At 40.3% G+C, this 17815-nt stretch overlaps 1 protein-coding gene across 1 annotated transcript in view; it reads left to right on the forward strand.

The window, feature by feature from the left end:
• The window catches only part of LOC138661784 (cytochrome P450 2A4-like), a 111102-nt gene that overhangs the window by 53841 nt on the left and 39446 nt on the right, over positions 1 to 17815 (forward strand). Inside the window, exons 4-6 of the mRNA XM_069746701.1 lie at positions 1599 to 1748; positions 11467 to 11627; positions 11902 to 12078. Of these exons, the coding sequence (XP_069602802.1) occupies positions 1599 to 1748; positions 11467 to 11627; positions 11902 to 12078 (488 nt within the window). The remainder of the gene's footprint in view (positions 1 to 1598; positions 1749 to 11466; positions 11628 to 11901; positions 12079 to 17815) is intronic.

The raw sequence follows: 17815 nt of genomic DNA on the forward strand, positions 1-17815 counted from the left end.
CGGAGACTATCTCCTCCCAACAGACGCGTCTCCAAGGAGCGCGTCATATGGGGGAGACCGAAGCCGGCGTGCGCTCCAGCTTGGACCGCAAGGAAAGACCGGATGTGGTGTGTGGTATTTAAATGACAATGACGTGATGTGTACAAGCAGAGCGGACGGAGCGCACAAAGTAAAGAGAAAAAATTCAATATAGAATGTAAGTGTCGTGTCAACAATACATGGTGATACAGATATAACAATTAACAAGTGATAGAATAGCCGCAATACAATTCGGCAGTGAATAAACAGTGACAATTAACTCCGTAATTCTACAATAATTACATAATGAATAAACCAACATAACAATACATAAGGTTATACCAAATAGGATTTTTTTTTTTTTTTTATATATATACCAACAGATGTGTAGTAGACATAAAAAATATATAAAATATAAAAATAGTAATAATATATATGGTTATATAGTACTAACCAGGAAAAATGGCATGTATCTCGGAAAAAAATGATTAAGGCTAGGAGTCAGGAATGCTTCCAGGGGCGATCCCCATGATGTCCCTGTGTCATTTGAGCAGTGCTTCCATCATTTTCAAATGTTTTTAGACCTTAAAAGGACCACCGGGGGATTGTGGTAAAAATACTCGGGTCTCCCATAGACTTACATTGGGCTCGTTGTTCTGGCCGAGTACCCGAGTATTCAAATTTGCTCGACCCGAGCAATGAGCACCCGAGCATTTTAGTGCTCGCTAGTGATGAGCTAATATACTTGTTACTCGAGATTTCCCGAGCACGCTCGGGTGGTCTCCGAGTATTTTTTGTGCTCGGAGATTTAGTTTTCCTTCAGCTGAGGTGAGGAAAACTAAATCTCCGAGCACAAAAAATACTCGGAGGACACCCCAGCGTGCTCGGGAAATCTCGAGTAACGAGTATATTCGCTCATCACTAATAATTATACACCATAGTGATCATCTGGGCATCATACTTTCTCTGGTGATGTAATATGTACTTTTATTCTGCTACAACTTGATTTCATTAGCACAGTTTGTGTCTGTTCATAGGATCAGCCCTAAACGGATTATAGAAAAACGTATTCCCTTTGGCGTTCGCTATCTTAAGAATAGTACTCTTTGCACCTTGGAATTTTACAGTGAGTTCTTTAGATATCATATTCTTCTTACCAGATAACAGCCCTCCTTCTAGACTGAGGATACACAATATATCTTTTATGCTAAGGCTACATTCTACCCTTTTTTACTGGGGGATATCGGGACATTATGACCATTTTTTTTTAATTTAATCTGCTTCCATCAGCAATATAAATTGTTTCCATGTAATTAAGTTCTGTTAAAAAAAAAACGTTGTTGTGTCACTTGTTACCAAGTATTGACGCATTGTCATTGTCCGATTCATGCTGCGCTTGGATTGGGTAGCATGTGTCAGCTGTCAGGTTACCTTTAAGACAAAATGTCTGCATCTGTATTTCCTTTTGTTGTAATTAAAAAATTGCTGTAGACAAACCAAAAAAATTACAAATACCATTCGTTGTTTCTATTTACATCAAACTTGCAACAGAACAAATATTCTACAGTGTTGCCTTGTAGGCATCAGTCTGAGCAATGGCGAAAGGTGGAAAGTCATCCGGACGTTTGCTGTGAAGACACTGAAGAGCTTCGGGTTTGGGAAGAAAAGTATCGAGTCCAAAATTCAAACAGAAGCGCAATGCATTGTGGAGGAATTTAGGAATTCTAATGGTAAGATGAGCACGATTCCCAAAATGTAGAGCACATAATTTGGGACATTTAAGTCCTGCTCCCAAAGAATGGCTTCTATAAAATATTTTGGTCTTGGCTTTGTTAAATGTTACCCCTTTTGCAGTCCTGGAATTGTGATGTGAAAATTGAGACGCCAAAAAGGAGAAAATTGAGACTGTTGGCAACTATAAAAAATGCCGTGCAATAAACTGATATCTAGATCTGAGCTCTTGTAGAAATATGACGGACGACAGCACCTCTTAGTGGAAAGAATATGAATGGTGCAGGTTCAATGACTACATATAAGCAAAAGGGCCCAAGGATGAATGTATTTATACAGGGTATATCTAGATGTAGCGGGGCTGATTTTGTCATATAAGGCTGTAGGTTTAGTTGGATTGTTTTTTTGATACCACTCTTAGCAATGGAGTAAACGTAGAGGGAACCTAAGGCACATGTTGCACCAATTAATCTCCCCCTTGCAGCAAAATTAAGCCATTTCTTCTTTCTTTGTAAATAAATAATAATGAGGATTGTATAGTGTGTGATTATAGCAATTGAGACAAAAGCTGCAATATTTTTCATTACTACTATATTTTTCATTATAGATAGAAAATGGTGATTCTGTGATTCTGGAGGCTGTTTTTGTCTATTATGTATCTCTAGAATTCTTTAGTAAATGTGAGACATGACATATGTTAGCTCAATCTTCACATTCAAGTGGTTCAATCCAACAGACAATCGCGAGCAACTTTGATAGATTTAATAGATAATAGATAGATAGATGATAGATAGATAGATAGATAGATAGATAGATAGATAGATAGATAGATAGATAGATAATAGATGATGCTGATATAATTTCCTTTCCCTACATATATAATAATTCTGGGAGTTTCTGCCTTTCTGGTGAAAGAATCTTTTTCTGGGAATTCTTGAGCTTTGCAGTGTTGAAGTTGGAGTAGGGTTGAGCGAAATGGGTCGGCCATTTTCAGAAGTCGCCGAATTTTGGCAAAGTCGGGTTTCATGAAACCCGACCCGACCCCTGTGTGGGGTCGGCCATGAGGTCGGCGATCTTCTGAATCTGGTATCGGAATTCCGATACCGAGTTCCGATATGTTTGCAATATCGGAAATCGGTATCGGAATCCATATTTAAGTGTAAAATAAATAATTAAAATAAAAAATATTGCTATACTCACCCTCTGACGCGCCCTGGTATTAACCGGCAGCCTTCCTTCCTTAGAATCAGCGCGTGAAAGACCTTAGATGACGTCGCGGCTTGTGATTGGTCGCGCGACCGCCCATGTGACCGCTCACGCGACCAATCACAAGCCGCGACATCACCGAAGGTCCTTCAAGCGCTGATTCTTAGGAAGGAAGGCTGCCGGAAAGAAGCAGGGCGCGTCCAAGGGTGAGTATATTCCTTCCCCGACTTTTCTATAGGATCGGCCGATTTCAGTCGACCCGACTTTTGAGAAAGTCGGGTTTCGTGAAACCCGACCCGATCCTATAAAAGTAAAAGTCGCTCAACCCTAGTTGGGAGTAGTTGCTGGAGAGTTTTGTGTGCAATAGTTTAATGAATCTCCTCGTCCTTAATCCAATTTATTTTGTGTATTCCTCCCTTTACCTATCATCCTCCTTATATTGGTGAGTGCTTTGTTGGATAGTGGTTTTCAGTTACCTGTCTGTCTTCGTGTCTTGTTTCCCTTACTTTTCTCTCCCATCCCTCATGTGGTGGGGAGGGGGCAGATAAGGATTTAACAGAAGCAGAGTAAGGCTAGAGACCCAGGCCTCTCTACCATCAAGGGTACTCCTGGGACAGCTATAGTTAGAATATCAGTTCAAGGGACAGAATTGGGCCTCTGTCCCTTACTTCAGACTGTCATATCGTGACAGCTACATCATATCAAATCATAAAATAATGTCCAAAAAGAAGAGAGATGAGACAAATTATGTCTTCTAAAGATTGTATATTATTTAAATTCCACATTTAATTCATTAGGCTACAAAGTATTAATTCTATCAATCCATTGTAAATCTTTCGTTTTAGGTAAGTTAATTCAATCACTGCCCTTTCTCAAAGGTGGTACATGATCTATAACGCAGAATTTTAGATGTTTCTCATCAACTTCGTACCATAAATTGAAAGGACACTGTAACAAATAGCATACTCGGACTCACAAGTTAAAAAATGCTTAATACCAAATATTTCCTCAGTGATGAGGTGTTAAAACTTTTCACCATATAACATGTTTGTACTGGTAATATAACCGAGGCAAAGAAAACATCCCAACTTGCGATTACCAGGCAGGGTAAGTTGAATATGGGATTTTAAAGAACCAATATTAAACTTCTCACAATTTGGGTCCGTTAGCTAGGTCAAGAAAGTCTTACATACAGGACACTACAGACTTTCATTGTAAACTGCAAGAAGTTTAATTGGAGCAAATATTATTCTTGTGATCTTGTATCACTTTATGCATCATTAGTCAAGATAAAGAACTTATGGCAGTTAGTAGGAAGTTATATAACTCATCATGTACACCAGAAAGTATTGATATTATACTTAAATATGTAGTTATGGTACTTTGGAATAATTACTTCCTCTTTGGTTCTGTATATTGTATTCAACAGTTGGCGACCGTGATAGGCACAAATTTGGCGCCCACTTATGCTAATTTACTGATGTTAAATTTGGAGGAGGTCTTTGTCTATGTGTCGCACCACTTCAACCATGTTATCAGGTGGTAAGAGATACATGGACGATGTCTTCCTCCTATGGTCTCGCTCTGTATCTGAACTGAACAGTTCTGATAAATTTTTGAATGGCTTGGACAATGAAATCAAATTTACTCTAGTTGCATTCTGAAACTGAAATCCAATCCTCAATTTATTGGTTACTTATAATGAAGGAAGTTTACTTACTAAACTGAATGCAAAACCAACAGATAAAAATAATATTTTGAAATATGAGATCCATAATTCCAGTAAATGGTACAATCATTACCCTATAGTCTTCTTTTATGAGTTAAAAGAATAGTATGTGAACCTGAAAGAGGGTGGAGCAGTGCTTTGTACAAATAAAGATTTTTTTTTGCGTGTGTTTTTGCTTTAAACTTACATGGTTAGTAATAGTGGTGTTTTATAAACACCTCTCTATTGCTAACCCCTGGGCTTGATGTCAGCTGACATTACAAAGCTGACATCAACCCCAAAATATTACCCTGCATTCCAGCACACCAGAGCAAGAGGGAAGAGACAGGTGAAGTGCCAGAAGTGGCATATCTAATGGATGCTCTTTTTGGGGGGCGGCTGTGGGCTACTATTTTTATGCTGGAGAGGACCAAATATCCATGGACCTTACCAGCCTGAGAATACCAGCCCCAAGTTGTCTGCTTCACATTGGCTGTTTATCGAAAAAGCTAGTCTGAATAATGTGTATGGTATGAATGTACCAAGACAAATCTAAATTTTATACCACTCTACTGTCAGTGGATCCCCAGCCCTATCTATAGGGCACACTACACATGAAAACCTTCCATTATATACAGTCATGGCCAAAAGTATTGACACCCCTGCAATTCTGTCATATAATACTCAGTTTCTCCCTGAAAATGATTACAATCACAAATTCTTTGGCATTATTATCTTCATTTAATTTGTCTTAAATGAAAAAACACAAAAGAGAATGAAGCAAAAAGCAAAACATTGATCATTTCACACAAAACTCCAAAAATGGGCCAGACAAAAGTATTGGCACCATCAGCCTAATACTTGGTTGCACAACCTTTAGCCAAAATAATTGCGACCAATCGCTTCCGGTAACCATCAATGAGTTTCTTACAAAGCTCTGCTGGAATTTTAGACCATTCTTCTTTGGCAAACTGCTCCAGGTCCCTGATATTTGAAAGATGCCTTCTCCAAACTGCCATTTTTAGATCTCTCCACAGGTGTTCTATGGGATTCAGGTCTGGACTCATTGCTGGCCACGTTAGAAGTCTCCAGTGCTTTCTCTCAAACCATTTTCTAGTGCTTTTTGAAGTGTGTTTTGGGTCATTGTCCTGCTGGAAGACCCATGACCTCTGAGGGAGACCCAGCTTTCTCACACTGGGCCCTACATTATGCTGCAAAATTTGTTGGTAGTCTTCAGACTTCATAATGCCATGCACACGGTCAAGCAGTCCAGTGCCAGAGGCAGCAAAGCAACCCCAAAACATCAGGGAACCTCCACCATGTTTGACTGTAGGGACCGTGTTCTTTTCTTTGAATGCCTCTTTTTTTCTCCTGTAAACTATGTTGATGCCTTTGCCCAAAACGCTCTACTTTTGTCTCATCTGACCAGAGAACATTCTTCTAAAACGTTTTAGGCTTTTTCAGGTAAGTTTTGGCAAACTCCAGCCTGGCATTTTTATGTCTCGGGGTAAGAAGTGGGGTCTTCCTGGGTCTCCTACCTTACAGTCCCTTTTCATTCAGACGCCGACGGATAGTACGGGTTGACACTGTTGTACCCTTGAACTGCAAGGCAGCTTGAACTTGTTTGGATGTTAGTCGAGGTTCTTTATCCAACATCCGCACAATCTTGCGTTGAAATCTCCTGTCAATTTTTCTTTTCCGTCCACATCTAGGGAGGTTAGCCACAGTGCCATGGGCTTTAAACTTCTTGATGACACTGTGCACGGTAGACACAGGAACATTCAGGTCTTTGGAGATGGACTTGTAGCCTTGAGATTGCTCATGCTTCCTCGCAATTTGGTTTCTCAAGTCCTCAGACAGTTCTTTGGTCTTCTTTCTTTTCTCCATGCTCAATGTGGTACACACAAGGACACAGGACAGAGGTTGAGTCAACTTTAATCCATGTCAACTGGCTGCAAGTGTGATTTAGTTATTGCCAACACCTGTTAGGTGCCACAGGTAAGTTACAGGTGCTTTTAATTACAAAAATTAGAGAAGCATCACATGATATTTCGAACAGTGCCAATACTTTTGTCCACCCCCTTTTTTATGTTTGGTGTGGAATTATATCCAATTTGGCTTTAGGACAATTATTTTTGTGTTTTTTTCATTTAAGACAAATGAAGATAATAATACCAAATAATTTGTGATTGCAATCATTTTCAGGAAGAAACTGAGTATTATCTGACAGAATTGCAGGGGTGTCAATACTTTTGGCCATGACTGTATTTTAAGCTGTAAGCATGAGACAATTTCAATATAAGTTGTCTAATCATCCTATCAAATTAGGATAGTAGCATCAATTTACATATAGTAGAATGAGATGAAAGTGGGGAGACAGCGGCGCCACATTGCCAAGGTAACAGAGTCACTACAGCACAGACTGGGTAGCGAGCAGCCGCTTAGTTATGCCCTCTATTCCCATGTGACTGCATAGACACACAGCTAGACTGGAGGAGAGACAGGAACAGTGTGCATTCCAAGTCCCCTCCAGCCTTGCAGCACACAGGAGACAGGAAGTGGATGCATTCCACAGCATAGACGCGGCCGGATGGCGTGCATTCCTCAATATCCTGAGAGAAGACACAGATTAGATATGGGTGGTTGATTACAGGAATATGGGTCAGCTGATGTATGAAAAGGGGAACACTGACTAGAGGCCCAATTAACAATTGGCTATAAAAAAAGACCATTAAGATGATGATCTGGCTACTAGCAGGATTTATAATTAGGAGTATCTGGCCATAGGCAGAATACTTATGTTTGTGCAAGGGTCTCCCCTGAAGAACACAGAAGGGGAAAGTGCATCAGGAAGCACAAGAAAAATATACAGGGTGAGTTCACTGTGAGGGCCAGCTGTGGACTGCCCTTATAAGGGCAGGAGCAATGGGAACAGGGCCAACTTGAGGGTGATACAGGACCTCCATGAAACTCTAGCCAACTTGATAAACATGAAAGATGGATATCTCTAGCTGCAGTTGATCTCAGAAGGATCAACAAATGAGTGAGACCATTCCTTTTCTTTTGATATAATGTTTACAGGACTCAGTTGTTTAGCATGAACAGATATTAACCCATTACTTGCCAAATTAGAATTTTTACAAGTACGGATTTTTCAGAAAAGGGCGTCCCAATATACATTTAAAAATGACAATGACATGATTTCCTATTTTGAAAACATTCATTTTACAAACACAACACAAAAAATTGGACCTAATTATAAAAATGATAAAATCTTAGTTGCTAGAAGCTAAAGATTAGGCATCCCTAAAAAAGGACATTGGTAGATAATGGTTTAACATTTAGGGACTAATACTGAATTTACGGTAGTTCTATCTGCAGATTCCCTGTTTCTATTAGTGCTATATATACACCAATATAACACAACCCTTTTGTTTGTTTGGTGGTCAAAATACAGAATTTATGCTACACTTGGTTTAGACTGGTTTGATGGTGACATAGTAATTTGTATAGCATATATCTAGGAGACTATAGGTTGAAAAAGGAAGGCCTATTTTTGCCTGGACTGGTGAGAATAAATTTATATAAATAATTTGGGCCGGGGTCTAGTGTACATTTCTGTCATATATTACACTCCAAAAAAAAGTGTTAAAACATTTTGCTGGGTTAAATTTCTCAGACATATTCTATTCCGGGGTTACATCTCTGTGATATCTAGCACTTCCAAAAGCATTTTAAAACATTTCTGGGTTAAATTACTCATTCTTACAGTATTCCGTGGTGTGGGGTACATTTCTGTTATATCTAACACTGCTAGCAGAAACCTGCACTGTCTAATATGTAGGTGAAGGGCTTCTAATCAGTGCAGGAGTATGATCAATCAGACAGTGCGGTCTTCTGGCTCCTCTCTGTCGCGGTAACCCCGTGACACTATACTTATACATTTTAGATGCAGAGTGTACAAATTGGTCATTTCGTGTGTGCCCATCAGCGAAGACAAGATGTAACTTTCTTTGATGAGAAACTAAACTATCAGACTTATTTCTTCTGGGCCAAATCCTACTAATTTAAAGGAAGGGTCGAATCCAGCACTTAACAAATCCCAGATCTGTGGATGTCTCTGTACAGATCCTTCTGTCCCTTCATTTACAGACTAGGTGATGTTTACATCAGGGCGCTTTGGGGGTCACATCATTACTTCCAGAACTCCAGTATTGGATATCATGAATACTGACCAATTTCCCATCTTAATTTGCTGAAATGTTGCCCTAAACTTGCAAGTACTCTACACCATCCATCACAGCTGCCTTCAGTCACTCATTACGATCTCCAGTCTTTCAGTAAAAAAATGCTTTTTATTACATCCAAAGATTTCAAATTTTGACTCATCAGTAGTGAGGAGTGACTATGCTCATTGCTCTGGTCTCCCCGAGCATGCTCTGGTGATCTCCGGTTTTTGGATGTGCTCGGAGATTTAGCTTTCGTCTCTCAGGAACTCCCACATGTATTTAGGCTGTCCAGCAGCTGTAAATCATGCAACTGAGGCAACAAAAACAAAATTTCCGAGCACTAACAAATACTCGGAGACCAACCGAGCAGCAATTCGCTCATCACTACATCAGTCCATTGCACCTTCTGCCATTTTTCTGCATTTAGTGGCTCAAGGTGCCTACTGTTGTGAATTCTGCTTTTGGGTTCCCTCCAGTGGTTGTAGGTGGGAATGCAGTTTTCTCTGAGTCACAATCCTGGCCAGGTGTATCTGCTGATAGCAGTTCTGACTGGGATATTTAGGTGTGCAGGATTCATTAGTCCTTGCCAGTTGTCAATGTTTCTTGTGAAGTGTTGGATCACTTTCTGGCTTCTCCTGCTTAGCTGCCATTTCAGCAAAGATAAGTGTCTGTTTGTTTTTCTGTGGCACACAAGCTGTGTGCTTATATTCTGTGCTATTCATTTGTTTTTCTCTTGTCCAGCTTAGACTGTGTCAGTGTTTTCTCAGTCTTTTTGGATTCTCTGGAGTTGCAGATATACGCTCCACATCTTTAGTTAGATGGTGGAGTTTTTGTATTTTCTGCTGTGGATATTTTTGGAAGGATTTTTTTTACTCACCGCTTAGTATCCTGTCCTATCCTTTCCTATTTAGCTAGTGTGTGCCTCATTTGCTAAATCCTGTTTCCTGCCTGCGTGTGTCTTTTCCTCTACTACTCACAGTCAATATTTGTGGGGGGCTGCCTATCCTTTGGGGTTCTGCTCTGAGGCAAGGTAGAATTCCTATTTCCATCTATAGGGGTATTTAGTCCTCCGGCTGTGACGAGGTGTCTAGGGTTTGTTAGGCACACCCCACGGCTACTTCTAGTTGCGGTGTTAAGATCAGGGTTTGCGGTCAGTATAGTTACCACCTACTCCAGTGAAAGTTTTCATGCTGCTCCAAGGTCACCTGATCATAACAGCCTACCTCAGCAAAGCTTCTGATCTCAGTGATTCACTACAGCAGTGATGTATGCAGTCAACGTGACATAACTAGTGCAACTGGAATTTTGAAACCAAAGCAACAGTGGGAAGCCAAGGCCCGGGGAAGGTAAGTACATGCATTGCTTGTCACTTTAGGTATTTTACAGTGGTTTGATTGGCGTCCACTTCCTTGAAAGTGGAAACTCATTTAACACTTCTATTTTTTGCAGCATTTTTACATTGCAGAATTTTTCCCATACCTGCCTAAACCATTTGCACTGCACTATACTGTATATCTTGGCAGCTGCAGTGTGCTGCTGTATGTATTTCAGTCACTGCAATTTCCCCTTTTTACATTGAATTATTTTGTGAGGAGGTGGTTTTGGAGATAGTGATTGCCTCCATGTTTAACACTCACCCTCCCATCAGTCTAAGGTTGTTTTCAAGTAGAGCTGGATCCTACCTGCCCTTTAAATTTTCTGGCCTTGGCCCAGAAAAGGTGAGCCTGATACACTAGATTCTCATCAATAAAAGATAATCGTTGTTTTGATTGGTATGCACACATAAACTGGCCAATTTGTTATATGTTCAATCACAATTTCAGGTTTTCTATATGAATGAAATTAATGTAAAATAATGTACAATCCTGTCACTGTTGCATATCACACTTGAAAGATGTATCATCCCGTATGAATGAAACTAAATCACTGTATCTAATCAACTGCGTTTATTAATTGTCAATTATATAGTTAACGTATGTAACTGCTGCACTTACTTAAAGAAGCACTCCTCCCATCAAAACATTCATCATATTATAAAACACTGCATACTTACAATTGATCATTTTGCCTTTCTACCCAGATAATTCTTCTCTTTTTCTCTGCTATAGGTGAAAATAGGATGTCTCTTGTCACTGCATTTATCATTTTCTTTTTTAACTCCTGATCCAGCTTCTCTGCCAGGCACTGCTCAATGACTCCTGCAAGGAAAAGAGACTTCCTATTTCTACATAGAACTTGGAAGGATTCAGCTAGTCTGTTTTAAATCGCAAGATGTCATAGACCTAATGGAAAAGAGAAAAACTAATTGGGTAGAAAGGCAAAATGAGCAATTGTAAGTACACAGTGGTAAATAATATGATGATTGCAATGTATTAAGAGAAGAAAAATTTGATGGGAGGAGTGCTCCTTTAATTTTTCACACCAGAACACTGCTTGAAAAAGGTTCTATCTGGAACTGAAATGTTGCATTTTTTGATTTCGGAGAATAAATCATGTTACTTTTTTATGAATACTGCCATATTTGTACTAGATAGCTATACACATAGATAAATAATTATTAAAATTCAATTCCAGGTCAACTCTTGGATCCAAATAAGAATATCATGGTTGCATTTTCTAATGTTCTCTGTTCTGTCATATTTGGAGATCGTTTTGAATACAAGGATGAGAGGTTTATTAAGTTCCTCAAAATTATAGAAGAAACTTTTTATCTGACAAGCTCCACCTGGGGACAGGTAAAGAATGAGTATAATCTGCTGGTGATTAGACCGATAATCAAGGTAGAGGAGCATGTTGGTATCATGTTTAAAGTGTAGTAACCCAAATAATGCGATCCTCTGGGGAAGGGAGTCCTGCACAGGTTTTAACCTTTGGGACCATATAAGGTGGATCCCATCTTCCCCAAGGGCTCCATAGCACTTACATGGTCTGCAAACTTTTCACAAAATGACGGCTAATGTGCTCCCTTTCTGACTAATCACTATTTTCATATTTTCCTTGGCATTACAGCTACAGAGTATTCTTCCCACAATTATGAAGTTTGTTCCTGGACCTCATCATAGAATTATCACCATCGCAAAAGAACTGGAAGATTTTATTCATGAGAGAATCAAAGCCAGCAAGGAGAACTTGGATCCATCCTCACCCAGGCATTTCATTGACAGCTTCCTCATCAAAATGGAAGAGGTATTTATCCATAAAATAAAAATAGGAAACCCTAAAGTCTAAATATTGATATGAATAGATTTTGTAAGGCAGCGGCATTCATGACAGTGTGGTAATGAGGCACTGACCCATGATAGTTCAACATAAATGTCTTTATTTTGGCAAATTACGAAAATTAACTCACATGTTGTCCTCCTATTCTGGCTATCCAAACCTCTGCACCTATGGAAGTCTAATGATTGATTGATGATTGTAACTTGATACAATATTTACGGGTATTGCATGATGGTCACTGATCACTTCATCAAGTTTGCAGTGATGACCCCCACCTGGGATCAGACAGCAAATGCTACAATCAGAGCCATTTGTCAGTAGTACATCTGCATATATGGGTGCCGAAAGCGATTTCACGCCAACCAAAGTTTCTGCTTCCAGGGGCGAGTGATGGACGAACTGTATCGTATCGATAGAATCAGTAAATCCACGAGGGAACTGGGCCTTTGAGAGCTTTAACTGGACCCTCTTGCAAATGTTGCAAATACTTGAAAAGGACAAGAAGATGAAGGGCCCGAATTCGTGTTTGAGTTGGTGCGGGTTTACAATAATTGAGTCCATGCGACTACAGGGTACACATGCTGCTGTTGGCAGAGAGATCACTGAACTGGAACTGAATTTGGAAGACTACTGTCCAGGCAGTAGTCCAAGTGCCTGGATCCGAGAACATCGACTTCAGATGGTAAGGAATCTGGTTGAACAGAAGTTTCGGGAAGTGGAACATTCAAATCTATCCCAATGTCAGGGGGATAACTTCAGCCAGGGGAATGTGTATTGGTGTGAGCCAAGAGAACCGGGAACAAGCTGGATCATCAATGGGAGGCGATACCCTATCGAGTGGTGAGGAATATTCACCTGAATAACTCAGTCTACGAGATTAGACCTAAGGGAGATGATGTAGTGGCACCTCGGGTGCTGCACTGGAATATGCTATGACCCTGCTCTTCCAAAGCAGAAGACCGTACCAAGGTCAGACCCCTGACAGATGTGGCTTAGGTCCAGCAAAGAGGAGTCTTAGAAGAAGAGGAAGAATGGGTGGCAGGGTGGGTGAGTTCTCAGAATATAGCATTGCCACTCTAGAATTGGACAGAAAGTGAAATTGGGGTCAACTTACCACCTCCAGTGGCTGTCTCCAAGTACCTCAGGCGCTCCTCTGCAGGAAGTGCTCAACGGGACTGAGAGGTCCAATGCCAGAATTCCCCCAACCGGAATGCTCAGGATGAATTTGCCTGATTACAGATACAGGAGAAGATCAAGAAGTGTGCTCACCTATTGGCTTAACTGAGTCTACCTGTAGAGAAACTTCGAACTTATAAGAATTCTTCTCACCATAGGACTGAAAAACAAAAAAGGGGGGAGGAATGTAGCAAGAAGCCATGACATCTCTGGAGAACTCTTGCAGGATGTGCCTTTAATGAGGAGAGACTGTCATATGCTGGCCAGCTGAAATCAAGCAGAACCAAAGTGTGCCGGTAGATTTGCAGGGGGAGCGACCTTGTGTGTTAGACTGGATCAACTGTAGCAGCACAAGTGGTTTTTAAAAAATGTAAACCACCGTAATTTTACACAAGGCAGGTTAAACTGCAGGGATGACTAATTTAATCCAGAAACATTTTTTACCTTTTCTTTGGAGTTTTATATACCACCGTAATATAACACTAAGCAGTGCATTAAAGTCTATGGATAATAATAATTTTATTCATATGGTGCCAAAATATTCCACAGCACTCTATATTTTAGAAGGGACTTGTACAGGCATTAAATGACATTACAGAATAACAGTAATCACAGAAATCAACAGATACTAAGAGGAGTAAGGACCCTGCTTACAAACTTACAATCTATTAGGAAATAGGGGAGACATGAAAGGTGGATGTAATAATTGCTTGCATTGTATGGTCCAGCCATCAATGTAACAAATAGGGAGTTCACGTAACGCTGAATGACCCGTTAACCATGTGAAAGTGCAGACACATAGCTATTACATACAGTGGGGCAAAAAAGTATTTAGTCAGTCAGCAATAGTGCAAGTTCCACCACTTAAAAAGATGAGAGGCGTCTGTAATTTACATCATAGGTAGACCTCAACTATGGGAGACAAACTGAGAAAAAAAAATCCAGAAAATCACATTGTCTGTTTTTTTAACATTTTATTTGCATATTATGGTGGAAAATAAGTATTTGGTCAGAAACAAAATTTCATCTCAATACTTTGTAATATATCCTTTGTTGGCAATGACAGAGGTCAAACGTTTTCTGTAAGTCTTCACAAGGTTGCCACACACTGTTGTTGGTATGTTGGCCCATTCCTCCATGCAGATCTCCTCTAGAGCAGTGATGTTTTTGGCTTTTCGCTTGGCAATACTGACTTTCAACTCCCTCCAAAGGTTTTCTATAGGGTTGAGATCTGGAGACTGGCTAGGCCACTCCAGGACCTTGAAATGCTTCTTACGAAGCCACTCCTTCGTTGCCCTGGCGGTGTGCTTTGGATCATTGTCATGTTGAAAGACCCAGCCACGTTTCATCTTCAATGCCCTTGCTGATGGAAGGAGGTTTGCACTCAAAATTTCACGATACATGGCCCCATTCATTCTTTCATGTACCCGGATCAGTCGTCCTGGCCCCTTTGCAGAGAAACAGCCCCAAAGCATGATGTTTCCACCACCATGCTTTAAGGTAGGTATGGTGTTTGATGGATGCAACTCAGTATTCTTTTTCCTCCAAACACGACAAGTTGTGTTTCTACCAAACAGTTCAAGTTTGGTTTCATCAGACCATAGGACATTCTCCCAAAACTCCTCTGGATCATCCAAATGCTCTCTAGCAAACTTCAGACGGGCCCGGTCATGTACTGGCTTAAGCAGTGGGAAACGTCTGGCACTGCAGGATCTGAGTCCATGGTGGCGTAGTGTGTTACTTATGGTAGGCCTTGTTACATTGGTCCCAGCTCTCTGCAGTTCATTCACTAGGTCCCCCCGCGTGGTTCTGGGATTTTTGCTCACCGTTCTTGTGATCATTCTGACCCCACGGGGTGGGATTTTGCGTGGAGCCCCAGATCGAGGGAGATTATCAGTGGTCTTGCATGTCTTCCATTTTCTAATTATTGCTCCCACTGTTGATTTCTTCACTACAAGCTGGTTGGCTATTGCAGATTCAGTCTTCCCAGCCTGGTGCAGGGCTACAATTTTGTTTCTGGTGTCCTTTGACAGCTCTTTGGTCTTCACCATAGTGGAGTTTGGAGTCAGACTGTTTGAGCGTGTGCACAGGTGTCTTTTTATACTGATAACAAGTTTAAACAGGTGCCATTACTACAGGTAATGAGTGGAGGAAAGAGGAGACTCTTAAAGAAGAAGTTACAGGTCTGTGAGAGCCAGAAATCTTGATTGTTTGTTTCTGACCAAATACTTATTTTCCACCATAATATGCAAAAAAAATGATAAAAAAACAGACAATGTGATTTTCTGGATTTTTTTTTCTCAGTTTGTCTCCCATAGTTGAGGTCTACCTATGATGTAAATTACAGACGCCTCTCATCTTTTTAAGTGGTGGAACTTGCACTATTGCTGACTGACTAAATACTTTTTTGCTCCACTGTACATAAAGAATGTGAGAACAAATGATACAAGGGTCCTGATTTTGAACTAAATTTTATATGGGCAAAACAGAGATAGCTAGATAAATATGTTGAGTTAGTAGGTCAGTCTTAAGAAATGTTTTTTAGGGCATGCTTAAAACTGTGGGTTTTGGGGATTAATTGAATTGTGCGGCTACATTCTGCCACTCTCCCTGCTCCTGCAACTGTCCCTAGGCTAAATGCAGAATGTCTCAAAAAGGACAAATGGAGTTTAAAAAAAAATGCACAAAGGCCTTTATTGACACAATAATAAACATACAAAAAGACAGATAAAACCATGTGCTATAAGGGACACCACAAAAAGTGGTGGTGTTCAGTACAAAATATAGCTCAATTCACAGTAACTAACTTAGTAATGGTAAGATGAGGACTTGCTGGTTGAGCTCAGAGAGTCACATAACAATGTCCCTTGCTGTAGGCAAAAAGTACCATCAGTCATTATACTATTTCTATGTCTATACCAATGCCCAGGGTTGCATCGTTTGTGGTCAAGAGCTAAGGGTCCAAAAGCAATCTGCCATTACAGTCATCAAAGGTTCCCCAAGTTCATTTGTATAATACACAGTCATAAAATCATCTTACCCCATATTGAAACGCCAGCACCCAAACCCCGATGCGCGTTTCGCTGTACATTGACTTTGCTTCCTCAAGGGGGAGTACTATTCTTAGTCAAGCTGCAGGACCTTTTATCTCCATAGTAACAAGTCATGTGAAAATCAGACCATGATCTTTCCACCACCAAATTTAACTGTTTTGTGGGTGTATTTTGGATCAATACGGGCTCCAGTAGGTCTTCTGCAGTGTTTGCTGTCACTGTGGAGTAATTCTATTGAAGATTCATCAGAGAAATCCACCTTTGCCACTTTTCCAGAGTCCACACGGTTTTTTATTTGCCTTTTGTTTAGTGCTGGCTTCTGGGCACTGATTCGACCATGGAGGCCATTTCAAGACAGAATAATACAAACTGTTCTAGTTGACACAGGGATTTGAGGTGACCAGGCCTGTTGGAGCTCTGCTGCAGTTGAAGAGGGGCTTGCTTTGGATTTTCTAACCAACAAGCGTTCCTCCTGAGCAGTTGTCTTGTGGGATCTGCCAGACCTGGGCTTGTCAAACACATCCTCAGTCTCTTCAAATATTTTTGTAATTCTTTGTACTTGACAATGAGACACATTAAAGGTGCCAGCCACCTCTGCAGTGTATCTGTTATTCAGCCTCTTGATAATCCAGGCTTTGGTCGCAGGGTGGATTTTTGGCATGTTGTCAGAGCTCAAGATGCAGTTCAAGTGAAGGTCTGAGGTGCTAGGTTTCTTTTTATGCACACACAGTAATTAACCGATCATTTACTAAGCACAGGTGAGGATGTAAACTAGGATTAGGTGCATTGTATGACCAGGCAACAAAACTTTTGTCTTGCCAAAATCTGACCATTCTGTGTCCATTAAATGATTAATATTTCTGCATTGATGCCAATTTATTTTAGTAACATAGTAACATAGTTATTAAGGTAAAAAAAAATCCTTCCCGACTCCACATATGGCAATCAGACTAGTTCCCTGGATCAACAACCTATCAAGGAATCTAGTACCCTGTAACATTATACTTTTCCAGAAAGGTATCCAGTCCCCTCTTAAATTTAAGTAATGAATCACTCATTACAACATCATATGGCAGAAAGTTCCATAGTCTCACTGCTATTACAGTAAAGAATCTGCGTCTGTTATTATCCTTAAACCATCTTTCCTCCAGATGCACAGGATGCCCCCTTGTCCCTGTCTCAGGTCTATGATTAAAAAGATCATCAGAAAGGTCTTTGTACTGTCCCCTCATATATTTATACATTAAAATAAGATCACCCCTTAGTCTTCGTTTTTCCAAACTAAATAGCCCCAAGTGTAATAACTTATCTTGGTATTGCAGACCCCCCAGTCCTCTAATAACCTTGGTTGCTCTTCTCTGCACCCGCTCCAGTTCAGCTATGTCTTTCTTATACACCGGAGACCAGAACTGTGCACAGTATTCTAAGTGTGGTCGAACTAGTGACTTGTATAGAGGTAAAATTATGTTCTCCTC

The sequence above is a fragment of the Ranitomeya imitator genome, chromosome 2 (assembly GCF_032444005.1).
Source record: "Ranitomeya imitator isolate aRanImi1 chromosome 2, aRanImi1.pri, whole genome shotgun sequence".
NCBI lineage: Eukaryota > Metazoa > Chordata > Amphibia > Anura > Dendrobatidae > Ranitomeya > Ranitomeya imitator.